General features: G+C 35.6%; 1 protein-coding gene across 1 annotated transcript; it reads left to right on the top strand.

Annotated features, from left to right (window-relative positions):
* Positions 1 to 18: 18 nt before the first annotated feature.
* Positions 19 to 27,821, top strand: LOC140155163 (acyl-CoA synthetase short-chain family member 3, mitochondrial-like). The gene is given in 18 exon segments (XM_072177893.1): positions 19 to 379; positions 3,510 to 3,654; positions 4,858 to 5,046; positions 5,663 to 5,794; positions 6,520 to 6,663; positions 8,137 to 8,217; positions 10,098 to 10,193; positions 11,129 to 11,146; positions 11,148 to 11,281; positions 12,007 to 12,110; positions 12,602 to 12,697; positions 16,687 to 16,750; positions 17,762 to 17,843; positions 18,892 to 19,014; positions 19,155 to 19,254; positions 19,982 to 20,157; positions 23,143 to 23,221; positions 23,832 to 27,821. Coding segments are annotated over 17 exon segments (2,046 nt in total). The 5' UTR covers positions 19 to 92; the 3' UTR covers positions 23,218 to 23,221; positions 23,832 to 27,821.
* Positions 27,822 to 27,883: the final 62 nt, after the last annotated feature.

The raw sequence follows: 27,883 nt of genomic DNA, 5'->3' as shown, positions 1-27,883 counted from the left end.
CAAAGGTCAGACTCACAGCAGTGCCAGTGGTTGCTTGTTTGGTGGATGTGTACGAAACTTTTTCCTATTTTTAAGCCTAATTTAAAACTAAAATGCGGCTGCTGTATATTGCTCAAAGAGCGCAACAGCAACGTTTGCTGACCAAGGCACTCCCCAGGTTTTCCCAGCAAAATCATAGCCTGTCACAGCTGCATCGACCTGTTCTCCCACCTGCAACGTGTAAGCTTATCAGCCGTAGATCTCTGTGTAGCTACACAGAGACGCATAGACGCTCTATTGAGAATCCAGAAGAATTCTGGGGAGAAGCAGCTGAAAATGTAACTTGGTTCAAGAAATGGGATCGTGTGTTGGATAACAGCAATCAACCATCTACAAAATGGTAGGTTTTGTATGTGCACCAGCATGACCCGCCAAGGCAAGGGACAAGGAAAAGTTGACAAGGATCGCACTTTAAACAATTACCGGTATTATTTTATATTAAATAATGAGCAGTGACAGTGTGTATTATTAATGAACCCCAGTAAATAAGCCTAACGCTAGTAACAGCGAGGAGGACAATTTTGTCATCCTTCCTTGTTTACAAATAGAGAATACAAAATACCTACAGGTCAAAACGGTTCCGCCGGTTATCCATGCGTACTTTAAGACATACTTGAAGTGGAAGCAATTCATGTTTTAATATAAATTACCGGTATTATAAAAATATTAAATGAATGTCGCTGCCCATAGCATTTGGCATTTTGAGTTGAGGACTGTCTTGAGGTCATACTGAGGTCAAGATTCAAAACTGCTCAAGCTCGTGAAATATATATTTGGGGGTCATTCAGGAGAAGTACACTTTTATACCATTATGTTGCAGGGAAAAACATGAAAAGTTGAAAAATGCTCTGTCTGTTTTTAAAAAATTTGGATGAAAGTTATTTTGATGAGTAAACTGTATGATCGAGTAGAGAAGGTTGCCTATTTTGAACACGGTGTCATGCTTCACCGATTTTGACTTAGAGGTTAATAACTGCGATCGGTTATTTGGAGGCATTGTGAAAAATCTAAACATTTTGCCTTTGGAACGAGGAATATCCCGAGGGGCGCAGCCCGAGGGATATTCCGAGGTCCAAAGCAAAATGTTTAGATTTTTCACAATGCCCTATATAACCGATGCAAAGTTATTAACCTCATTCATAACTTTCGTCACTTTGATCTTTTAACTTTACAAAATAACACAAAATTTTCCTCAAAAGTTTGTAAAAATAAACAATACTTACGGTACATCTTCCCTTTCCCAAAATCGATCAGGCTAAAACAAAACGACCAATAACAAAAGTGCGTATCAGAATCTGTGCAAATATGGTAGCGCCAAATCCAAATCTGACGGCAGCCAGCAGCGCCGCAGTTCGTTGGACGCACAATATGGCGCATAACAGAAGTCAATTGTGTGTGCGACATTGGAACAATTACGCATTTTGCGGTCAATTGTGAGATATTAATGACCTCGATTTGCGCTTTGCGTTTTCACAAATAATAAAATATGATTGGATCGCACGCATCGCGTTTATTAATGAGGTTATGAATAGATTTCGAAAGCAGTGCCGACTCAGCCTCAAATTTGAAGCCATTCAGTGAGCAAATTTGTGGCTAGACGACTTTAGTAAATTTTTTACACATAAAACAATCACTGTACTACAACTACACATCCAGATTCTCATTCACGGCTTACCACCGCGGCAGATTACCTTCGCGGCTATACCTGGTGTAGCCCTGAAGCTACACCTTAATAGAGCTACTCTGAAGCTACTCCGAAGTAGCTACACCTTAGCAAACCCCATAGTGGATACACCATATCAGAGCTCCTTCGCTGTTACTCCATCCATTGTCTGTCTAGAAGCCAACTCGATGCTACACTAGTGCCAACTTCTGGATCGCCATATCGGAGCTACTCCAAAGGTACTCTTAAGAAGCTACTCTGAAGTACATCTGATAGCTGTCAGCCACGAGCCAACCCTGGAGTAACACGAAGTCAGCTCGGTTGTACAACCGCAGCCAAACGGGTCATTGACCGGCAGCGGTAAACAACTCGCCGAACGCGTAATCGGCCACGTACTAGTGCACGTACCTAGCTATTTTTAGCAAAGCGAACGTTTGTTGTTTTGATTAATTGATTGACCATGTTTGTACGTTTGCATAGGGCGTCATGAATCGTTTTCAGCCACACGGAGCGAGAATCACCGTTGTCGATGTCACGGAGACATTTTGTTTCTATTTAGTGGTTGTTTCCTTTGTAGATTAAACTTGTTCTTTTGTTTAACGACAGTACGACTTCTTCTCAATTTGTTTTTAAAATCATTTTTAATCATTATTTAATTTTGTGTTTCTTGTTATGTTTTTAGTTTTGCTAAACTTGAGATGTTTATGGCGTTGTTTTTCTGTATTTTAAACAAAGTGTGCATACTGCGGTGTGTGCGGTTCTACTTTACCATGTCGCTTTGTTTATTACCCAAGTTTATTATTAGGCCCACAGTTAAAATTTATTCATGATTTATACTTCTTGAATTTCTTGTTTTCACGCCGTTTTCCTAACATTTTGCACCACATTACTTTACTGCTGCAAGTCGTAGGCCTAGGCCTATAATATGCCTACTTGCAATACAGTTATGATATTTTACATGTTTTGGTTAGGCCCTACTCTAGTCTTTCATCTTTCATTGATGTTATTCGTAGTTTTCATATTTTTTTTACTTGGTTGTTATTCATCTTTTACTTTGAAACACAAAATTAAATAATGATTAAAAATGATTTTAAAAACAAATTGAGAAGAAGTCGTACTGTCGTTAAACAACAGAACAAGTTTCTACAAAAGAAACAAACACTATAAAATAGAAACAAAATGTCTCCGTGACATCGACAACGGTGATTCTCGCTCCGTGTGGCTGAAAACGATTCATGACGCCCTATGCAAACGTGCAAACATGGTCAATCAATTAATCAAAACAACAAACGTTCGCTTTGCTAAAAATAGCTGGTACGCCAAGCACTAGTACGCCGGCCGATTCACGCGTCGGCGAAGTTGTTTACCGCTGCCGGTCAATGACCCGTTTGGCTGCGGTTGTACACCGGAGCTGACTTCGGTGTTACTCCAGGGTTGGCTCGTGGCTGACCGCTATCAGATGTACTTCAGAGTAGCTTCTTAAGAGTACCTTTGGAGTAGCTCCGATATGGCGTATCCAGAAGTTGGCACCAGTGTAGCACTGGAGTTGGCTTCTAGACAGACTATGGATGGAGTAACAGCGAAGTAGCTCTGATATGGTGTATCCACTATGGGGTTTGCTAAGGTGTAGCTACTTCGGAGTAGCTTCAGAGTAGCTCTATTAAGGTGTAGCTTCAGGGCTACACCAGGTGTAGCCGCGAAGGTAATCTGCCGCGGGGGTAAACCGTGAATGAGAATCTGGATGTGTACCTTGGACCAGCAATTTTCTCCAAGCTTGTATGATCATATTATGTTTTCTTTTTTTAAGGTTTCCTGGAGGTGAATTAAACACTGCATACAATGCTGTTGATAGACATGTTGAACAGGGATTTGGTGAGAGCATAGCAATAATACATGACAGTCCTGTGTCCGAGGTTGTCGAAAAAATTACTTATAAGGAGCTACAAGAAGAGGTACTGTCATGAATGTCTGCCCTGCATCCAACTATACTATACATTCCAGGGACTGCCTTTTGAAAATTAGCTGTAGAATGCTCTTCTGGTCTGTTTAAGGGGGTACTACACCCCTGCCCAATTTTGTGCCTAATTTTGCATTTTTCTCAAAAATTACAGCACATTGGTGACTAGTAAGATATGCATATTATAGGGGCAAGGACTACAACTACTGCACTGGAAATTTTATTTCAGCACAAACAACAGTTGTGGAGTTACAGTCAAAAATGAGGGAAAACCAATATTTGATCAATAAATCAATAACTACTTGCTTTGAGTTGCTGAATTTTCAGTACAGTAGTTGTAGTCCTTGCCCTATAATATACATATCTTACCTGTCACCAATGCCCTATAATTTTTGAGAAAAATGCAAAAATAGGCACAAAATTGGCCAGGGGTGTAGTACCCCCTTAAGAAGAGCTTTAGAAGAGCTGTTTGCACCTGTGGCCATTAAATCATTTAGAATTAAACAAGTCATCTAGAGGAGCTATAAATCGCTCAAATGCAACTTGAGAAGAGCTGTAGTGGAGTGATTGCTCTCACTCCTCTCAAAGGGCAGTCCCTTTTAAGCTTAAATTATATTTTAATATAAATAAGATGTACATGTATGTGAACAACCCTGTAAATGGGTTATGTAATTTTTCTGAAGTGAAATTTGGTGTTCAAACTGAGTGTAGCATAAAAAAGATGCAAAATTATCATTATTTATACATGTATTCCAGAACATGAAGACCAATACAAAATTGTTATAAAATTATGAAAAAAATGGTCAAGTAAGTAGGAAACCTTGCATGCAAAGAGGATATCTTACACTTCCCATAATGCATTTCTTCCATTTCAATTTCTGTGTACTAATTTCCTATAATGGGTCGATAGTGACAAAAAGTACCTCAATGAACAGAGCCCATTCAGAAAATGTGTTTATTTCTTGACTATCGACCCATGTAATGGAGTGCCATTTGCTGTAATGTGATATGTTGCAAAGGATTCTGGGAAAGGTGGTATATCTGCCCTGACTTTACTATACATCTCTTTAAGATGCACAATTTGTAATTTGTATTTTCAGCAATTGATGTTCAGGAATATGCAAATAAACAAAATGCATGCTTCTTTAAAGTCTGTATCATTTCATGTTGTGATATTTAATATTGATCTAATTAACAGGTGTCTAAATTAGCAGATGTGTTGGTATCACTTGGAGTTCAATATGGAGACCGTGTACTCATCTACATGCCCATGATACCTCAAGCTATTGTTGCTATGTTGGCTACTGCTCGTATTGGGGCCATACACGCTTTAGTGTTCGGTGGATTTGCATCAAAGGAGTTGTCTGTCAGGATAAATCATGCAAAGGTGAGTTGTTGAAATAAAATCATTTTATTACTGTAGATCAGTGTTCGAATTAAGGAAAAATAAATGGTTGTCCCACGGACAACCAGGTTACAATTTCTGGTTGTCCGTCTAAGTTTTTGGTTGTCCGTATGTACAAAGGTCCATTTTGGCTACAGATTTATGGTTGTCCTGCGGACAACCGAATCAGTATTTTTGGTTGTCCAGCCACTTTTTTAGTTGTCCCGGGCAACCGGACAACCAAAATTTCGAACGCTGCTGTAGATGTAAGATCTGAAATGTTACATTTGCTGCAACTTTTAAATTCAGGGTTTTGTCTTTTAAAATAATACTGTGTTGTTAATGTTGAAAGGAATTGGGGCGAATGGGGGATAAAAATGCGCCGTATAAAACCACCTGTCATTATATGTTAAATATTGTGAAAACGATTGATAGTTCTGAAGCTATAGGCATGTTTGTGCGCATTACTTTTGTGAAGTCTTTATGACCTTTGGTAGATTTGACCTTAGAGGTCAAAAATCATACCATCATTGGCTGCAGAAAGAAATATTTATTGATCTTTGCTATATTTTATTGTTTGACTGATTCTCCAAAATTCCTTGACTATTGTTGTTTGCAGCCCAAGGCAATTCTCTCAGCATCGGTTGGTATAGAACCAAACAGGACTATTGATTACAAAGAATTACTTGATAAAGCTATTGAGATGAGTGAACACAAACCTAAATCTTGTATCATATATAACAGACATCAGGTAAGCAAACTAAATTTATACAGTGATCCCTTTTACAATCTACACACTAGATCGATTCCACAACCATTTATCTATTACCTATACCTGTTTTATCGTATTATCATGCAAATTGCCCTGTGGTACCTTACGGAGGACAGAATTTGATTTAAATGAAGATGACTCTGTCATGAGTGATGTAGTATTGAATACCCTCTATAGACCAATAAACTGACATTTTGGAAAAGAAACAAGTTGTAAGATTTTGAGTTGCTGTAAAACTCCTCATGTAAACTAAATGATCAACCTCTGCTAACCAGCTGGTGTCATCATCAAGCTGAAATTCATGTGAAAGGAAAGAATTTCATCCAACATTGCGGACTTCATTTAGGGCCCCAATATCAAGATTTTTTTACTAAAACGAGTAGCCTGATGATAAAATCAACCTGCAAGTCACCATTTAGGATAGAAATTTCAATGATAGAGTTATTATAAAACTCACAGGATATATACACAGATCCTAATATCTATACATGAACTGGTAAAAGTGGCATCCGGGTAGTGCCACAATTTATTTCGTGCATGGCATTTAATTGCTGCAATCAATATGTGGAGTTCTTCTCAAGATAATACGGAATACTATGTGTGTATAAACCCCTGACCTTGTAATGCCACGGTATGGGTGACTGGCTACTGATCACCAGATTTCTGTTGAATTAAACTAACATATTTCTCTCTTACTCTTGCAGTTTCCTTCTGCTACTTTGTTGGCTAACCGGGATTACTGTTGGGATGATGTCATGTCAAAGGCCAAAGGTCATGATTGTGTACCCGTCAAGGCAATGGATCCACTTTATTTATTGTATACCTCTGGAACTACTGGTACGCCAAAAGTAAGCATGTTTTTATTCCTAAAAGTTACATGAATTTTAAAACAAGGATGTAAATCTTCAGGAAATTTTGCTTGGATATCTTTCCTGTACAGAGTAAAGGGAAATCCACAGTTTCAGGAAATAAAAGCAGTTTCAGGAAATTATGTCGGTGCTTGTTTTCATCCCTGTTAAAAGCATTATTACTTTTAAGAATAAAAAGCAAGGATTAATTCCAAAGCTGGATTGCAACTGGCAACTTAACCGAGTGTCTTAGCCGAGTACCTACCAACCATTACTTGTTCATCAAAGTTGGCATCTGGCAAAATTTACTTACTTGACAGATTTTATGTTTTAGTCATTGCTATTCAAAAGTTCTGTGCACCAGAGAGGCATAGCTAAGGTTTGTGGCACCCAGGAATGGTGCTCCAATCATGAAGGCAGAGGAATTATCTGACCTGCTTCTATTATGACACTACCTGGACAAATCTGCTCACAGACTGTACACAAATTGGCACAAATTTTACTTATTTTGGCATAATTAGGTGAATTTTGGCCTCAAATGGTTTCAAATAGATGACAGTTTTTGAAGAAATGTGCACAAAGCACTTGAAAATTTTAGTTTCTGACATTTGAAGGGAGGACCTGAATAGATCAATTTATGTCTTGCCATACATAAATCAATTTTGGATCCCCTCGAACACAGTGCCCAGGGCGCAATATTTTTTCTGTTTGCTTCGTATATGTAATGTTCATTAGTATTTCACATAATACCATTATTATTTCCTCTTAATGAAAGAAACATGTTAGAATTAAACTATAGATCGGCCGGGTTCTAACCAACAACCTATGGATCCATAGTCCAGACGCTATACTACTGTGCTACAAGTCATTTTGCCAGAAAGGCGTCTGTTATCATACTTCTGGATTATAAAATAAAGTGCAGACACATGATATACTATTACTAGTGAATATGTATATAATCTGATTAATAATGAACCCTAAGACCCTAACCAAAACCTAACCGTAACCCTACTAGGCGGGACACCACATATACAGTTGCTTATACAGGCTCCCTATTCAAAGGTTTTAAAACTACAGTAAAATAGGTTGTGCCCGGGGAATGTGCCCGACCCCTTCCAGCTGCTCCTTGCTGGGCACTCAGAAGTAGATAAAATACATAAATCAAGAGCATGTCAGCACATATTTGTAGGTCTCAAGAAGGCTGTAGAAGCATAGTTAAGTCAAATTGAAGACAGGTAATTTCAATCAAATGATTCAGTTTCAGGGGTTTGTTGACCTGAGCACAGTAATATTGATACATCAGTAATATCACTGAAATGGTAATAAACTAATAGGTCATCATTAGTAAACAATATTTTTATTCAATTAGTATTGCTGCTATTTTTGGTACAAAATGTATGACTCAAACTTTTCTTTATATTATGCCAACCAATTTTGCATATCTCAAACAATTTTGTATGTTGTATTTGACAGGGTGTTGTAAGGCCAAGTGGTGGGCATGCTGTGGCGCTTTATTGGACGATGAAAAACATATATGATATGAACCCTGGTGAGGTGAGTGTAACAATAATAACAAATAAGTTATTTCTAGACATTTTTTGTGAAACTCATTTTGCTGTAGGTCCATGGTACAGAAAACTAGATGATTACCATTGGCCATTTTGCCACAGAAAGATTCACTTTTTCCCTCAAATTTGCTATTTTCACTCAAAATGGAGTTTTCAATTGAGTGATCATTTTATTAAGTATGTTGCTTGCAACTTAACATATTCTAAAATGCCTCTTTATCACTGTCTTTGCCTTTTCAAAATATATTAAGAACGAAGACAAGTGCGAAATATTTTAACTGCCTCAATTGGCATTAGAATGCTGAAAGGTAAGAGAAAATTTAGACACATCATTTTGTTAAACCTCTTGTTAGTAATTAATATAACTTGTTGTTGCAATAATGACTGTTTAAAATGGGAGTTATTTTGTTTGATTATGTTTGCATAACTGAAGTGTTGCCCTTGCTTACACTATAATCTGTGCCATTTTTTCAAACCATGGTTTGTTCTTTGTTCTTGGAGAAGAAATCATCCAGCACACACTCTAGTTTTTATCAAAATTTATGTTTTAATATATTCATGTGTTGTTTTTATTTTGTTTTTGTTTTTTTGTTTTGATTTTGATTTTTTTGCCATTTGGTTTCCTGGGGCTTATGCAATTTGGGCATGCCATTATTTAAAAAAATGTATAATATGCATTGCTTTCATTTTTTTTGTTGCAAAAGAGCACCATGCTGGTTGCTGGGGCAATGTATGCTAGATGCTAGAGTTACTAAAGTTTTTGTTCTATAAAATGAATTACAGTACTGACTCTGATATAATCGGACACTGTTATTACTGAGATAAAATTGGAATTGGGGTTATGGTCATTTAGGGATTCAATCATGTTTCACCGTTGTTCATCACCGTTTAACAACGATGCGGCCGCGTCGTCTGCGTGGTTTACTTCGTGAGGGCAGCTTTAGCTGCCCGGCAAATAAACTCATGCAGACGCTGCCGACGCGAGTTGTTAAACGGTGATGAACAACGGATGAAACATGATTGAATCCTTTCAACAACGAAAAGAAGCTAAATATCGTATAATTCACAATTATTTTACGAGGAATGTCAGTTAATCATTGCCACTCAGCCTTACAAAAACTTCGATGATTTCTCTTTTGATATCAGCAATAAAACTACAGAATAAAACAGCAATTTTAGCCGCTACCTGAAAATACTGAATTCAACTTGTAAGCTGGCATACGCACAAAGGTTCCAGGCATGACGAATTTTACGCGCTCTCGCGTAACACGTAGTCTCGCTCGCGTTCGCGTATACGCTTCAGTAAAAGTGTGGGTTCATCACGGTTTAACAACGGTTGGCTCCTGTACAAAGGTATAGGAAGAGTTGTTGAAAAAAGAATCGCCAACCAATCATGAATCTGACAAAATAGTGTGTGTGTCCGGCCGTTCATCCTGCAGTGAAAGATATGCATAAACTGAGATATCAGTAACTGTGTTCGTTGTCCTTTGAAAAAACACTTATTGATGCCTGATGCAATTACAATGTTTTGTTCTTACATATCGGGGTTGAGACACAGAAAACCTGAACTCACAATGAAAACCAATGTGAAGCTGTCGGTTTCTCAACCCTCTACATAATGCTATTATTCCCTGCAACAATTTGGCAAATCCCACCAATAATCAGCCCAGATAAATCACTGCCATACATAGACGCTGTAATGAATATAATAATTATTGCACATTTTTCTTATTGTAACTTTTGAGCAATGTTTGTTTGTTAATTTGTTTGTTTGTTTTTATGGTGTGGGATTGCAATCAGGTATGAAACTATACACATTATAATACAGATGAATAACCATTTACTTAATTTCCACTTACTCGGCAGGCATGGTGGGCAGCATCCGACTTGGGCTGGGTCGTAGGTCATTCTTATATTTGTTATGCACCACTGTTACATAGAAACACTACAGTGATCTATGAGGTAATTATGACCTTTTCTCAATGTTTGATTCTTAATAATGCAAAAGTGACAAAACTTCAGCTTTTGGTAATTTTAGGTTGTTTGTCATTGAATGTACTTCTGGTCTCACCTGGGCTGGAAAGAGTTTGGAAATATAGGAATCTCCTTCCCAGGAAACATTAGCACGGGTTGGAAGATACTAGCCTGTTCCTCCAAATGAAGAAATGTATTTAGAGTGGGAAATGTTGCTATATTGTTAGAAATTTAGCTTTTCTTCCTGGAAAATGAATCTGATATTTCCATGTGTGAATCTCAAAGCAATAGAAGTGAAAGCAAGCTGATATGTATCACAGTTTTATCGGGATGTGAGACTGGCCAGTGTCGCCTCATCATCTGACAACATTATGGCATGTTCCCTCCCATCTCAACATACTGTTTAGACCAGATCCTGCACACTTACATTTGAGATTTGTCCAGGTGTGAATGTTTCAAAAAAATTTTAATAACAATTTTGCTATGAGTTTGGCAGACTATGAATGCTCTTGAATTAGCGAATAGAGGATCATGTGGCCACCACTGCTCTGTTAGCTAATTTGTATGCCTCCCTTTTTCGCTCTGTTATCATGCTGAATTACAATTAATCAATTGATATGCTGCCCTGTTAATTTAGAGAATTCATGCACAACATGAATTTATCAAAGATAAATTACTCTTCGGCAATCTGTCAAATTCATAACGATTTGTAGTATATTATAAGCTCCCAAACCAATAAATGCATATTTCATGCTAAAATCACTTACACATTGCCCTATCTACTTCTTCTGAGAATGTTTTGTATAGCCCCTATATCTGAACTTGTCCCAGTATGGGGACTGAAACTTTTCCCCAAAATCCTGTACCCTGCATCAAAACATTATTGAGCAAAACTCTTGGGTATCCTTCTTTTCATCCTGCAGGGTAAGCCTGTTGGAACATACTGATCCAAGTGCATTCTTTAGGGTTATACATGACCATGATGTAGCAGGCATGTTTACAGCACCAACAGCATTAAGAGCTATTCATAAAGATGATCCAACTGGAGAATTCCACAATAAATATGAAATGAAAAAGTAAGTTGCTTTTTATTACTTTTTTTCATCATCATATAGAATCATTAGAAGCTTTTTTTGCTATATTGTTTCAGATTAATCCTTTGTGATATCATATTAAAAACTGATTTAAAAAAAGTAATGTGTCAGTAGTTAGCCAGAACACACAGATACTGGCAAATAAACATACTGTATTATAACAGTAACAGGATGTCAACAGGTACTACCTACCAGCAATCCACTACTTACTTTGAGACGTCAAGTACCATGTTGCAGTGCTCGCTCATATAATACTGTGTTCAGCTTCCCCCCAAAAAAAACACCCACTTATGTGCTACATTAAGTTATGCACTATTAAAGTACTTCCCAACCACCTATCTTGGGATTGTGGGGTACTAGTTGGGAATTGAAGAAGGGATTGCATACATATTAATCAGTTGGCACACCCCAGGGATGGGGGCATGCAGTGTTGTGTAACATATGTAATTTCCCTTGCAATCCTTAGCTTCAATGTAATTAGTTTGACATCTACAATCCCCATCATTTTCCCATATTCCCCAGGATAGGGGTGGGGATGTAGGCCTACTTGCATAATGCATTACATCTAGTCCTTAGGACCAAAAACAAGTTATGATATTGTTTGATACACTATGAAAAAAATTTGAATAGAATAAGCTTTTATATATTTCATTGTAAATGCCAGTAACAGGTGCTACAGATTAAACAAATGCCCATTTATTCTGTAGTTTGCGGACATTATTTGTTGCTGGTGAGTTATGTGATAGAGAGACAATGGACTGGTGTAAAGAAGCTTTCAAGGTGCCGGTATTGGATCATTGGTGGCAGACAGGTTAGTAATGATCATCATTAATAATAACCATAATAATGCTAATAATTTTAAAGGTGGGGGGTATGTGCCCTGGGCGCCACCTTAGGGGGGGGCCGAATTGACCAATTCTGCATCGATTCTGCATCCCTCCAAACGATGAAACTCAAAATTTTTGCACGCTTCGCACACATTTCAGGACAAATTGTCATTTGAAAGATCAATTTAAGACTGATATTCAACTTCATTATAACCAAAATTAATTAGCGGTAGGCCCTATTTGTTCAAATTTCACTCGCTCCACTTGCAATTGTTTCATGAATTATGTATCCTTAGCCCTGGATGCCACAACCCCTAGCTACGCCACTTGAAGATTTTGGAAAATATTAATCATTAGATAGACATATACTCAGCTCCTGTTGTACAGAGTGGCAAGAATATTGGCAACAATGTTGTCAAGTTATATAATTACACCCTTCAAATTAATCTGATCATCATTTCTATTTTGATAACAGAGAGTGGTTGGTCCATTACAGCAAGTCATGTTGGACTGGGAGATGATTTACATCCAAGACATGGAGTCACAGGGAAACCAGTCCCAGGTTGGGATGGTAAGTTCCCATAGAAACTATCATATAGTTATCATTTTTGTTATCTGTTTCAGCCAGGGTGTCACCTCAATCAATGTGGAAGAGGTATGGAAATAGTTTGATGAGACAGGTGTCCTGTTCAGTCCAATGTAAATCAAACATAGAACTTATAGAAACACTTGACAACAGTGGTAGCACAACATTTTGCTCTGTATTTTGACTGGATTTTTAAGCTAAATCTGCTTTGGTTTAAGAACCATTTTACGTTTTGATGGTCCGTAAGTACTTGGTACTTTAAGTGAACCTGAATTACTGCAAAAAAGATTTCTTAATTAAGAACTTATAACATTTAGTCGTGTATGGACCTGAGCTATTGACATTTGCTTTGTTTGCCAATACTGTTGAATTCAACTCCATTTGTTTGACTTTGTACGCTTAATACTACATAGTTCTGCAGAGTCGATATCTAAGGGTTTGTGATCCGAGGTGTGATCAACTCCTGGATTATCGTCCACCATGCCTAGCAAGTCATTATGCACGAGGACTGTAAAGTTAGGAAACCAGGAGTCGATATCAGACAAAGTGAATTGTGGCTCTGTCAACAGTGCTCAGACAAGCGTGATAAGCAAGAACAAATGAAAAAAGTTAAGGCAAATGATCATCCATCTAGTCTTCAAAAATTGTTTACAACGCCTTCCAAACTGTTAAATTCAGGTTTTGTAGTTGCCAGCTCGTTATTTACTGACACAACCAATGTGAGTTTAAATCCATCTACCACTGTTGACCAATCTAATGATGCTGTGCAATCTCAACCCATGAATTGTTCTAATTCAAAGTGCAAAGTTATTTCTCCTGATGAACCTATTTGCTCTTGTTCTATATGTTCAAATAAATTTCATGTTACATGTGCTGGTTTAACCAAACAACCTGTACATAAATGGACTTGTGCCGATTGCAGAGATCTGCACTCTCTACAAAAAATCTTCAAAAAAGCGGTTGCTGGCCTACAACAGGCAATGGGAGTACTGAAATCTGAACATTCACATCTGAAGAAGTCTCAAGAAGCTATGCGGAATGAAAACGTACAACTCCGTAAAGAGGTTGAAGACTTGAAAGTTGTGCTTACTAAACATGCTGAAGAGTGTAAAACTTCTGATAATCCTGATGTTTCTCTGTCAAGTAATAGCGACGACAATGATAATCTTGTAGACGATCCTGTTGCCTCATTACTCATTGGTGATTCCATATTAAGGGACTTTGATAGCAACATGTTCGAACATACATCTGTTCAGTCCATCAGCGGTGCCACTGTTTTAACGAGTATTTTGCTAATGTTGCAAACAAATTAATTGAGTGTGTTGATGAGAGTAATGACTGTACTCCTAATGTTATCACCCATGGTATCGATGTGAAGCCACAATTGAATTTACCTTGTATTTACATGATTTTGTAAATAATGAAATTCTTAACATGAGTCCAGCAGAAGCTACTGGTCTTGATGATATAAGTTGTAAGATCCTCAAAATTGCTAGACCTGTCATTGTTGATAGTTTAACATATATTATGAATATGTCTTTGTATACAGGTGTTTTTCCAAACGTATGGAAAGTAGCTAGAGTTGTTCCCCTTCACAAAGGTGGCGATTTAAACAGCACTAATAATTATAGGCCAATTTCCATTCTTTCCTGTGTAAGTAAGATCATCGAAAAGGCTGTTCATAAACATGTTTATACATTTCTCAGTAACCACAATTTGATTAACCAACATCAGTCAGGTTTTAGCCCATTTCATTCAACAGAGGCGGCGCTAACTGAAATGACAGATTACTGGTTGAGCAATATGAATTCAGGTAAAATGACTGGCGTAGCCTTTGTTGATTTATGTAAGGCGTTTGATACAGTCAATCATGATATGTTGTTGAATAAATTACATGAAATGGGCGCAACTGACCACACAGTTAAATGGTTTCGTTCTTATTTACATGATAGAACACAACGAGTGTCTTTTAAGGGAGCTTTATCAAATGAACTTCCTGTAAATTCAGGTGTTCCTCAAGGTAGCATACTTGGGCCACTATTATTCATCATTTTTATTAATAGCATGTGTAAAGTAATTGAGCATGGTTATATTTCAATGTATGCTGATGATACCACACTGTCTGTTAGTGGAGATGATGCTCGTGATATTGCAAGTAAATTAAGGTGTGATCTTGAAAAGCTTATGATTTGGATGCGTACGAATAAGATGTTCCTTAACTCTGATAAGACAAAAATCATGCTAGTTAGTACTAGTGCTAGACTTAATAATGTGCATGAAAATGATTTTTCTGTTAGAATTGATGGTAATGATCTTGAATGTGTTGATAATTTTAAATGCTTGGGTGTTGTAATTGATAATCAATTAAAATGGCATAAGCAAGTTAATAATGTTGTTCGAAATGTTTTTTGTAAACTTGCTTTGTTACGTCGTGTTAAACCATATCTTAATGTTGATACTTTAAATGTTCTTTATAAAAGTATGGTTCAACCTCACTTTGATTATTGTAGCTTAGCATGGTATGGTCGTTTTAAAGAAGATTGTCATAGACTTGATGTAATACAAAAGCGATGTCTTGAGTGATCTTAGGTGTTAATTACTACACTCCATCTAATTATATGTTTCAAGAGCTAAGGTGGTCACGGCTATCAGATCGTAATAATTATTTCAAAGCTCTAATGATTTATAAATGTCTTAATGGTCTCGCTCCACAGTATTTAAATAATATGTTTAATTATGTGCGTGACAATCACGATCGTGTTACGAGGCAAGCTGCAGCTGATTTGCTAGCTCTTCCACCCATTGTTCATGGTACTGACATCGAGTCTTTTAAATTTTCGTTCAGCTATAGTGGCGTTAAGTTGTGGAATAATATTGACCCGCCTACTAGAAATGCTGTCAATGTTCAGTCGTTTAAGACAATGTATAAAAGTAGCCATCTAAAGTAGATTGCATATTCGCTTGATTTGATGTTTTTTATAAGTTGTATGTACCTTTTATTATATGAAATTACGTGCCATAATTGTTTGTATATTATATCTAAATCATGTGTTTTTATGTATAATTACTATATTTTATAAGAGTGTCTTTTAATATTGTTGTAACTTAATTGTATATTGCAGGGCCCCGGTTAGAACAGCTTTAAGCTGATTCGGGTATACCCTGGGTAAAGATAATAAATAATAATAATAATAATAACATTCAACAGCTCTTCCTAAACCTTTGTGCAGGAGCCAGGTGTTGTTATTCGCTGTTATGAATTCCGGTGCTGAGGTCCATATTGACATCAAGGAAGTTGACTGCTTTGAGATTAGTTCTACTGTAATTTTCAAATGATTCTTTTATTAGGACTGGTTATGTATACAATTCATAGCAGGAAAGCATAGCATAAAGAAACCTTGTGGAATTCTCAAGTGACGTTTTAAGATTTAGAGCATTTATGCACTAGATCAGATTAACAAACAATAATTCTGAGGACATTTGTATGTAACCTACCTTTTTGCCTCTCTTTCTATTGAAATGTATTTTAGTTTAGTTTTAGAATAGTAAAAATACAATACCACATTTGACCAATCTCTATTACATTATTTGTGTCTTCATGTGTGTGCATGGGGTGTGTGTTTGTGCATTTTGAAGCTCATTCTCCGAGCATTTATCACTAAAGAATGTTAAGAGCTCAGATAGCGACATTTTCACATATTTTTTGTGGGACCTGAGAGCACATCACACATCAAATTGCATTTTGAGTATGAGGAATATCCTTCTGAAATCAAATAATTTTGATTATCAGATATATGATATCAGAAGGACATTCCTCATATTCAGAATGCAATTCAAAATGCCTGATGTGCTCTCAGGTCCCACAAAAATACTGTAAAAATGTTGCTATCTGATACTTTAAGATCCTTTTAAAATTTTAATTTTTAAAACTTTGAATTTTCAATGAAACATGTCTTCATCATTTTCTTTTGCAGTGCAAGTAGTGGACAAAGACTGCAAGAAGGTTGAACCTGGGACTTTAGGTAGAATTGTTGTCAAGTAGGTCTCTATAATCCATTTGAAATCCACATTACCCCTGTGGAAGATTTTGGAAATATGTTCCACAGAGGGAGTATGAATTTTAAATGGAATTAGCACATTAGGCAGCTCCATTTGAAACTCACCTCCCTCTGTGGAAGATTCAGGTTGACTCTTTCTCAGAGGGTGTATGAAATTCAAATGGAGCTGCCTAATGTGGATTCCATTTAAAATTCATACTCTCTCTGTGAACAAATTTCCAAAATCTTTGACAGGGGTAGTGAGGATTGCAAATAATTGCTGGTATGACTTATTAGGGCTGGTCATGCAAAATATGGGATACATCAATTTCTAATCAATCACCATGTCGCTCATGGCTAGATCAAAAAATTTTAAGATGTTAATCAATATCCTGAAGGCCAGTATGTGGCTCAGTGTTTTTTTATTTATGTTGCTGTTGCGATGTCTTCGCCAGCAACATTATCAAAATATTGAGAAGGCCAACAAAGCTGTGAACAAAGCTAATAGAAACTTGAGATGGAGAGTGGAAAATGACAGCAGATAATGGAAATACATTGTCTCTTGCCTTGGAAAAGTGCATTAAAAATGTGTGACTATACACTTACACCCAGTGATTTATTGTATTGTAGCTACCAGCTATGTATCCTTGGTTTAGGAGATTTAGAGTTTGGCTTCCTATATACAATTCTGCATATTGGGTTATTCAGAGAACCATTTTATCATGTTTATAGTTTTGTATAGTTGAGGTATAACCAAGGAACGAATGCCAGATTGAGTCTTTAAGAAAGGTTATCAATTGCTCCAGCTCACTATTGATGGACAATGGTGATGATGGGGAGGTGGATGTGGATAAAAGGTACTTGAATTTGGCAAAATCGGGAAAGATTGGGAGAAAATACAAATTCCAGCTAGAACAAAGTGTTTGAGAGTACAGTAATCAGGACACATGTAACCGACAATGTGCTTGGGTATCCGACCACTAATATATAAGATTTTCTTTTTCTTTTTCAGGTTACCTTTACCACCAGGATCGATGAGTACACTCTGGGAAAATGAAGAGAAATTCCAAAACCTCTACTTTGGAAGCTTTCCTGTAAGATTCAATTTCTGTATTAATGAGATGTAGTGTTGTCTCAAATGTTGCAACAGCCTATGAAGTGTTTTTGGACAGGTTGAGCCAACAAATTATTAACTTCTGCGTGGTGGGGGGAAGGGGTGGAAAGCACTGTTGTACTGTTTTATTGGTTTATTTACACACTGTTCTATTATTAGTTTGTTTATTTAATTGTTTTGTTTAGTTGAGTTTAATATTTTAACACTTGTTATAGCCAAAATATCAATTTCTCGATTATGAGAGGATGTACCTTCTGCGTCAGCGTACTTTTCATAGAATAACACGATCGCGCGACCTGCATGACCGAACCTTGACTTTGCCTAGCAACGACCGTGTGATTGGTCAATTCTCAAAAGCTGTGTTTGCGCCGTAAGCGCCGGTAATTGCGTAGTACGCTCGGCGCAAATAACTGTGCGTACCCAAGTTGGCTCTCATGATCGAGAATTTAATATTTTGGCTATAGATAAATTCTATGCCATTATGTTGTAATTGTTATTTAATAATGGCCCATGGATTCTACATCTTACATCTTTGTTTCTTAACCATTGATGTATAGGACATATATTTTTTGAGAATGAGCACTCATTAAGGAACCACCGATTTTAATACCAGTACACTCTATCAACATGCTGTGCAATAAGTAATAAAATAAAGGTGTTATTTCCTCCAGCTTAAAACTTAGGACTCAGCGGGGTTTGAACCCCGGACCTCATGATTACCGGTCAAGAGTTATACTGCTGGACTACATGAGTTCCCACTAGGTACATGGATAATCTTACCTAGTCTTAATTGAATATTCTCTCACTGTGTCTTAGCAGCAAACTATATGTTAAATAATGAAGTAAAAGAAGTGGCCTATATGCTTCACCTTGGCAAGGCGTAAGACAATCCAATAGCAAAAGTGCTTAGAGAGCATCAGCCTTTAAAACTTGTGCCAATCCCTGATCTATGAAATTTGTTTCACTTTGATCATTCACCATGTATGGTACAAAATGTTGACTTCATGTATGTTGATGTTTATTTGTAGGGCTATTATGACTCAATGGATGCTGGTATATATTACAAAGATGATTACGTATCCATCCAGGCACGTGTTGATGATGTCATCAATGTAGCTGGGCATCGTATTGCTGCAAGTTCTCTAGAAGAGGTAAGCGAGATAAGATCAAATGAGATATGATTGTTTAGTGAGATGTATTCATCGCTACTGAGATAAGTGAGATATGATAGTTACTTTTAAAATGCTGATAAAAATGTTCATTTTCTGATTATTTTGCGTTTCTCTTTCAGGCTATCGTTCATCAGGGTGATATTGTAGAATGTGCTGCCATTCCACTGAAGGACAAATTGAAAGGTCATGTACCCATTGGCCTGTGTGTTCTCAAACCAAGTAAGTCTGCAATATGCCTAACTGTTATTTCAAAGATCCAATTTTAGCTTGGTAATCTTTTTGCTAAGCCTATACTTTCATATTGTATCCTTCTCAATCGGTTCCCTATTAAGACCTTTCCATCAATTCAAATCAATTTAACTCCAATTTCCCCAAATAAGTTGCTGAAATTAAAACTTTGTTTGTACCAAATAGTTTGTGCAATTCCTTTATGATATAATAATTACCGTATTCATTCCAATAACCGCCCAGGGTGCTTTACAAAGTCATTTTGGGTGGGCGCTTATTTTTTACCTGGGCCATTTATTAGAGACAAATTTTCCTATGTTATTAAAGGGTCCTGAGACGTTCTTGTAGCTTTTCTGATGCAGTAAATGTATTGCCAGTTTACACAGGACTTCAAATCCTCCAGCTATTTCTGTATCAATGTCTATCAGTCACTTCAACAGTAATGGTACCTGTTAGCAAATTCAAAATACCCTGGGTGGACGCTTATTGGGGTGTGGGCGCTTATTGGAACAAATACGGTAAGCTGTTTTTGACCCCACTTCCAAAAACTGCAGACCACTACTAAGCTACCCAATCAGACAGGTCATTTTCATTAGTTTAGCCAACAACATTTTTTTACTAAATGTCTTGGTCCATCAAACAGGTTATAGATAGTATCTCGCCAATGTGCAAAAGTGCTGAGAATATGTTTTGGAATATTTTCCACTTTTTTTAACAGATATTCAAAAGACCAATGCTGAGATTGCTAAGGAAGTGATCCAGTCAGTTCGAGATAGTGTTGGGCCAGTAGCTGCCTTCAAGAAGGCCATCATTGTCAGCAAACTCCCGAAGACAAGATCAGGGAAGATTTCCAGGCAAACAGTAGCAGCTATGGCTAATGGAGAACCTTTCAAGGTGAAATATTTGTTAAAAACAAACATTAAAGAAGTTTTTAATTTCGCATCTATTTAATTATTTGCTGCAACATGGAAATGATCACATCTTTAATTTTAATGGAATTTCTAGGAAAGTGGCAAAATATATCATGAAAAAGTGTCAATTAGTTTTACTGGACAAATGATCCATTTTGCATATACCACATTGGTTTCTTATGTTTATTTGCCCTGAAAGTGATGATGTAACAGGATTAACTACCATAGCAATACCGTAAAAACTCGATAGTTAGCATACCGTAGAATTCCGTCTACAAGCATATATGCCTCTAAACGAGGTATTTTTTGACGAAAGAGACGAAAGGCAAATACCCTCCACAAACACATTACAATAGATTGGTCTTACAATAATACGTGTTTGTACAGTCGCCTATATCAGTAATATATTTGTTCAAACTCCAAATAATGTTTTTGTGGAGAGTTTCTGCCTCTCGACTCTTGCATTAAAAAAACCCCGTTTAGAGGCATATATATGCTTGTAGACAAGGTTTTACGGTATGTGCTTACTATCGAGCGCTTTTAAAACATGCAAACATGAAGAGCCCCATCCACAAAAATGTAAAAGGTTTTGAGCAAATCATCGATACACATAGTTATATACATGTATGAACAAGTAAACCCGCAAATGTGTGTCTCAACCCCATTAGCTCAGTTGGTAAAGCACTGGACTTAGGTACAATTTCATGTTTTCAAAAGCACTTGATAGCACATATGCTAACTGTTATGGTTTTACATTAGGTTAAAACAATTTTTGAATATATCGCCATGCACTACAAGTAGGTTGCACTCATCACCTGTGTATGTCTGCAATCATTGATTGAATACAATACCACTCTTTACAAAGATACCAATCTTACAGGTGCGCGTGATCAGCATGATATGAATATTCAATAGAATTAGGATCCGGGTCTTTATCCCTGTTCTTTGACATCTATTGTTCAATGCAGGTGTGCTATACCGCATGAACGTACTACTGTCTGTTCAATTAGCTTAGATTCTTGAATTTTTAAGATATTTGAAAAAATAAAAACTTGTGGCCAAAGTCATCAAAGAAAAGTGTTAGCACAGCCTTAGACCTAACGTGATTTATACTTTTCAAATTCCAAAGTCAATTTAAAACCCCATTTCTTTTCAATTTTGCCTCATTTTAGGCAGTTACTTGGGTCCACCGAAAAGGTTCGCGACCTTTTTACAAATCGAGTGGGACGGTCCATTCTCAAGTTAAGGCATATAGACCCTATCCAATTTAGCAAAACATTCTGTCCACCAATCTGTCCTGCCATTTCAATTGTTATACCGTTCCGGTTATACCGTTCCGGTTATTGGATAGGTTCTATGTGATGATGGTCCACGGTTTTGTTACACGAAATTATATAGCGATTACGTTTTATGCATAACATTATTCTGTGCATTATTTTTTCCTAAATAATGACATTAGAATTATAAATTTCGTTCTTATTTCAACTGGTTTACAATGTAAATTGAGTTTTGTTTAATACCACCATTCCTTCCCAAGAATATCAGCATTCGCTTGATGTTTTCAGATACAATGACTTTACAAGAATTGTTTTCTGTATTAACCTGATTGTTTTAAATAATATTTTCTTGTACAAAAGTTATTTTATTTCAGTTTTTTCAGTTTGTATTCAACAAACAAAACGAAATAACAAATAGAAAATAAATGTGTAGTTTTATAATAGGCCTATTATAGGTCTACACCTTCTCAAACCCATTCTCAGACCCATTCGCACAATAAATAAATAAATAAATAAATAAATAAATAATTAATTAAATAAATGAATGAATGAATGAATGAATGAATAAATAAATAAATAAATAAATAAATAAATAAATAAATAAATAAATAAATAAATAAATAAATAAATAATTAATTAATTAATTAATTAATTAATTAATTAATTAATTAATTAATTAATTAATTAATTAATTAATTAATTTATTTATTTATTTATTTATTTATTTATTTATTTATTTATTTATTTATTTATTTATTTATTTATTTATTTATTTATTTATTTATTTATTTATTTATTTATTTATTTATTTATTTATTTATTTATTTATTTAAGCTGGGCCTATTTTAGAAAACCTTAGTTCCCATAAATAATAACGTAATGTTTCGACAGTAGGGTTTCAACACAAATTAGGCATACTGGCAAATATTTTGCTGGACAAATTATACTTCGGATGCGGATGGTCGAATAAATACTATCTCTGCGCATTGTGACATTCGTCCCCATTGCTCTAAATGGATTGATTCAAAAAAGTTTATGGTACCGACGTTCTACGGCTTTTTATAAATATATCGCGGGAAAAGACCAAAATTGAAAAGAAAAGGGGTTTTAAATTGAACTTTAGAATTTGAAAAGTATAAATCACGTTAGGTCTAAGGCTGTGCTAACACTTTTCTTTGATGACTTTGACCACAATTTTTTCTTTTTTTAAATATCTTAAAATTTCAAGAATTTAAGCTAATTGAACAGACAGTAGTGCAGTGCGATATATATGCAAAAATTGTTTAAACATCATCCATTCTACAGCAAATATCAGCCTATTAAAGAGGAAACCCACAAACAAAAACATTCAATGATGTGTTTTTTTAAATAATTAAACCTAAAAAATTGTTGACTTACCTGTAGGGGATTGATTTCTTGTGAACCAAATCCCCAAAATTGGGATTAATACAAAGGAAAGTAAGAATAGAGAGAAAAAAAATATTGACCTAAAAAAAATATTCACCTAAATATGAGCACTAAAATGTGATATTTAAAAAGCCAAGAAGTCCATAAAACACTTGTCATTTAAACATAGCTTTATATCATTTCATTTTATCGATTGTAATGTAAGGCAGAAATATTTGATCCCATGCATCATTTTGATCATGTCATTTTCATTACACTGGCATCATTCATTCATCATCATATAGATTCCACCCACAATTGAAGATGCCACAGCATATGATGAGATTCACCTAGCGTTAAAGGAGCAACATTTGATCTGAACAAGTAAGTATCATGTTAAAATGAGCACTTACAACATGAGCATTCCACACATTGGTGAATTTATGTGTCATTTGATATTGAGGTGTATCCATTTCATATATCGCCTTCTTTCTTTCTTTTCTACTTATTTTCTTGAAGAGGTTCATTAGGTTTGTAGAAACTCATAATATACATTTTTTCTTGTCTATTTGGATGTTTTATGAGGTCAATCATGAAGTACAATTTAAAATAAAATACTCATTCATGAAATACAAAATACTCATTCATTCATAAATATATTATGTAATTTATGATGTTTTGTATACCAGTATTTCAGTCACAGACTAGTAAATATACAGACTATTCATTCACCAACAGCCAAAGTCCCTGTGCTTTGTATGCTGTGAATTCTCACATACTCATGATGAGGGCCAATCGTTCAATCATGTACTTCATGGAATGATTGGCCCTCATTAATGGGTGATGCAGGGACTCTACCTGTTGGTGATTAGTCTGTATTGGTCTATGATTTAAATTTCCAAGTTAACTTGTAAATTGATAGTTATGTCAGAATGTAATAGATAACCACACCTTTACCAAATATAATTGCATAATATTTGTAATTTCTCTTCAGATACCACCTGTTATAGAAGATCCAGCTGTCTATGATGAAATCCGCGAGGTCCTCAAGGATGTAGGAATATTGTAATGGTCATCAGAAACATGCGGACTCCCCAATAAAGGTTACACTTAACATTCAGACTGCCCCATTAAGGTTACACTAAACTATGAAACCTGTGGTTCATTTTAGCATGTCTGGTTATGTGGGTACTTAAACCTTTCACCTGTGTAATAGTAGGCTTTGAAAATGAAAAAGATTAACCTGCAAGAATGGTATGAGAATGGTAATCTGTATACCAGGTATCAAAGATGATTTTTTATTCCTTATTAATATAATGAGTGATGCAACATTTTAATCAGTTGGTGCCTTTAGATGTACAGGATTTTAAAAAAAATGATGGTTTACACACAGCTGGGCACAGTACTTACGCTAACTGTACTTAATGTATTGAATGACTGATGCACGCTTTTGTGTGTCTACATTTAAATAGCACATCATGCGCTTAGAATTAGCACCTTTTATGTGTAGGGTTTTGTGTGGGGGTGTGTGTTTTCACTCACAACAGGATATTTTTGTATGAATGTAAGCTCATAAAACATGGACACGCAACACCGTGATATCCACAGTTACAAGACCTATTACAGAAGGCCAGGGTCTTAGCTAGAAATTGAGGGTTGCCCGTCATTTGAATAAAATTGCCTGTCCTAATTTGACCTTTAAAACATTTACCACACATCTATAGCCCATTGGGGGATCAAAGAGTTCAAATATGTGCTGATATGGCCTTGTTCTACAAATTGGATCTACTAAAAAGGTCAATTAGCTTATCAAAACATACAATTTATAATATAGCATCTGTCAAAGGCATTAATTTTGCCCGTCCCAGGAGCAAACTGGCCGTCTAAAATGACGGCCAGACGGGTGGCTAGCTAAGACCCTGCAGAAGGCCCTATACTCATTTCGAACAAAGTTAGCCTATGGGTCCCTATTTGAGGTATAATGTTAGGTAATGGGCAATTCAGGGTAAAATCCACCCACCCATCCCTTCATTGAAGACATGACCTTAATCTTACACACAGGGAGCCTATATTTCAAATGGAGTCATCCATTCAGGTATAACCCCATATCAAAAGATAAAGGTCATGTCTTCCATGCAGGGTATATGGATTTCAGCTGCAATAGTCCAATGTTCATGAGCTAGGTTGCCGGTGTAAAATCCAAGGACCATGGTTGCAGGTGAGAGCGGTTGCCAGTGTAAATTCCAAGGGACCATGGTTGCAGGTGAATAAGAATAGGGGTGTGCAACGGGAGTGTCTTTCTTGGTTTCAGAGGAGAGGACAATTCATTCGGATTACAGGAGAAATACTGTCAAACAGTAAAAAAAAATTATAATAAAAGATTGAATGGGGTTTGTGTGGCAGCTGAAGTTATTTGAAATGTATTAAACATGTATTCAATAGATAATGTATTGTGCCATGAAATTGAATGCTCAGAGAAGTCGATTGTACACAAATTACTAAATCACAGTGTTGGTGCCTATAATTATATTTTTATATCAAAAAGTATTAAAATGTATTAATTTTGTATAGGTATATTAAGATTGCGGAATAATCTTGTATGTATTTAATTGTAGTATAGATCTGATATTTTTCTATTAACAATTATTATTCTAATTCTATATTCTTGTGATGGTTAACGGTACACTTGGGTATTAAATGTTTTATAATCTATAATTATGCATTATATAAATCTGATCTGAATTTGACTGCTCAGTGCCAGAAGTGGGTAAGTGCAATAGCTGCCCTGTGAACATTTGGCAATTTACACACAGTAAATTGTACTCATCTACACATGGCAGCTATTGCACTTATCCACTCCTGGCACTGAGCAGTCAAATTATACTTCTGTACAGCTCAACTTATCATACTTTGCCTACATTCGACCTTGAATGATTTTTGAGTTGACACAGTCATGAAAATAACTATAGATACTTGACAAGACCATTAGTAGCCCAGTTCTGAACCTTTTCATTGATCATTCATAACAATAGGTATCTGATGGATCAGTGAAGATAAGAAGGGATTATAATATCCGTAACCTTGATATTATAGTACATCTCGAGGAAAAAGTGCAATGGACATGTTTTCATTTTATGTTTCAAATATCCCACGCATGAAAATTGAGTATTTAACCCAAAATGGAAAATGGAACAATTTATTGGAAATCTGCTTTAACAGATTTTTTTGACATCTTTTTCTGCACTGTATTATACCTAAATTAAGAAATTTGATAAATATTCAAAGAAAATATAGGTCATCCAAAAAATTGTGATTTTTACACATTTTGGGGCAAAAAAGGAAAAATAAGCAAAAATATCAAAATCTGTCTAACAGTTTCATTCATCAAGTCATAACAAACGGCCTACATGCTTAATTTCTAATAAAATATTGAAATTGTGAAAAATATAGGTATTTATTGATTTTCATGTTTTTTCTTGCAAATATGCTAATAATATGCAAATTATGAAATTGCAAAATAAAGTTTCTACATAGCATACATCTTTCAAGTATGATGTTCAAAATGACAGACATCAAAAAGAGATTCGATGAAATGTAAAGGTGTAGTATCAATTTTGGCATGGACTGTCTAGTTAGGCAAAGTACGGTAAGTTGAGCTGTACAGTGCTCTATTTATATAATAATTGTAATCAAGTGCTTTTAGAAATTTGCTAATATTTTGTTTTTTTATCAATTTTCAATGGCAGGGAATTTTTTTTAAGAATAGTTTTAAATCTCATAGTGAGACCAATAAATATTGGGTGAAAAGCATCCAATTTTATCATTATTATAGTGTGGATCCAATATATTCACACACTTGGATTCATCAAAACATCATAAAAAATAAAAAAATAAATAACATAAATGTTGGTGATTTAATGTGCACTACACCTAAGTACCAGCACACTACAATAATAATGCATGGAAGTGGACTGTACAGTTCAACACTACCTAGCAAACACAAAACGTTCCACAGAAAAACAAATGTAGGGTTATATAAAGGTTATAAAACATTTGAATAAACATTTTTGAACACTTGCTGCAAAACATTCTTAACATTCTTAAGTGTTAACAAACTATTTTGCACACATTTTTGCTAGCAAATATTTTACAATAGCATTTGACAACATTTTAAATGGGTTTTTTGTTGTTGTGACCCTCTATATAACCCGACATTGCAATGTTATTGATAAAATGTTTTGACCAAAACCAAAATCTGGTTGTTTGCTGGGTACCTTTCCACCTTGTGGTAGCCAATTGGCTAAAAAGAACTCTGCTTTTTATCACCATTACTTCGTGTTAAATGGAATCCTACTGATGTGTACAGTGTTGAATTCACTCAGTTCTTGTTGAATTGGCTGATTTCTTTGTTTCAGTGAGATTTGAAACATGTAAAATATGAAATTGCTCAACACATCAAATATTACATATGAGCAGTCTTTTATTAACAGTAATTATTGTTTTAACCATTGAAGACATTTTTATCAGAAAAAAACTGTTCTGTTAATATGTAAGGTAATGTGATTCAAATCTGGATTTCATATTGTACAGGGTGGTCCAAAAAGAACTTTACCCAATTTGGAAGGTTAATTTTTCAGAGTTTAGAGCAGCTATTCTCTAGAGTGTTACATATTCTAATATATCTTTCTTAAAATATGTGGTGATTTGCCATTTTGTTAATTTAGCTTCTTTTCCTCTTATTTTGTCACTACATATTCTTAAAAAGATACATATTTGAAATATGTAACAATATCAGGAATAGCTGCTCTAAACTCTGAGAAATTCAGCTTTGAAATTGGGTAAAGCTCTTTTTGGACCACCCTGTATTGTAATGAAACGTGTGTTTTCTTTTCTTTGAATGAGGACTCAATTCAGAGCAGTTTTTCTGGTTTTTATCATTCCATGTACAACCATTTGAATAATAAATAGAAAAGGAAAACAGCAAGGAGTGGTATTTCAGTTTATTTCAAGTCAAACTACATTGAGTTGTTTCATAAAAAATAAACT

This window comes from Amphiura filiformis, chromosome 6 (genome assembly GCF_039555335.1).
Source record: "Amphiura filiformis chromosome 6, Afil_fr2py, whole genome shotgun sequence".
Classification (NCBI taxonomy): domain Eukaryota; kingdom Metazoa; phylum Echinodermata; class Ophiuroidea; order Amphilepidida; family Amphiuridae; genus Amphiura; species Amphiura filiformis.
The sequence above is the reverse complement of the archived record's forward strand: the minus strand, read 5'-3'. Positions and strand labels throughout refer to the sequence as shown.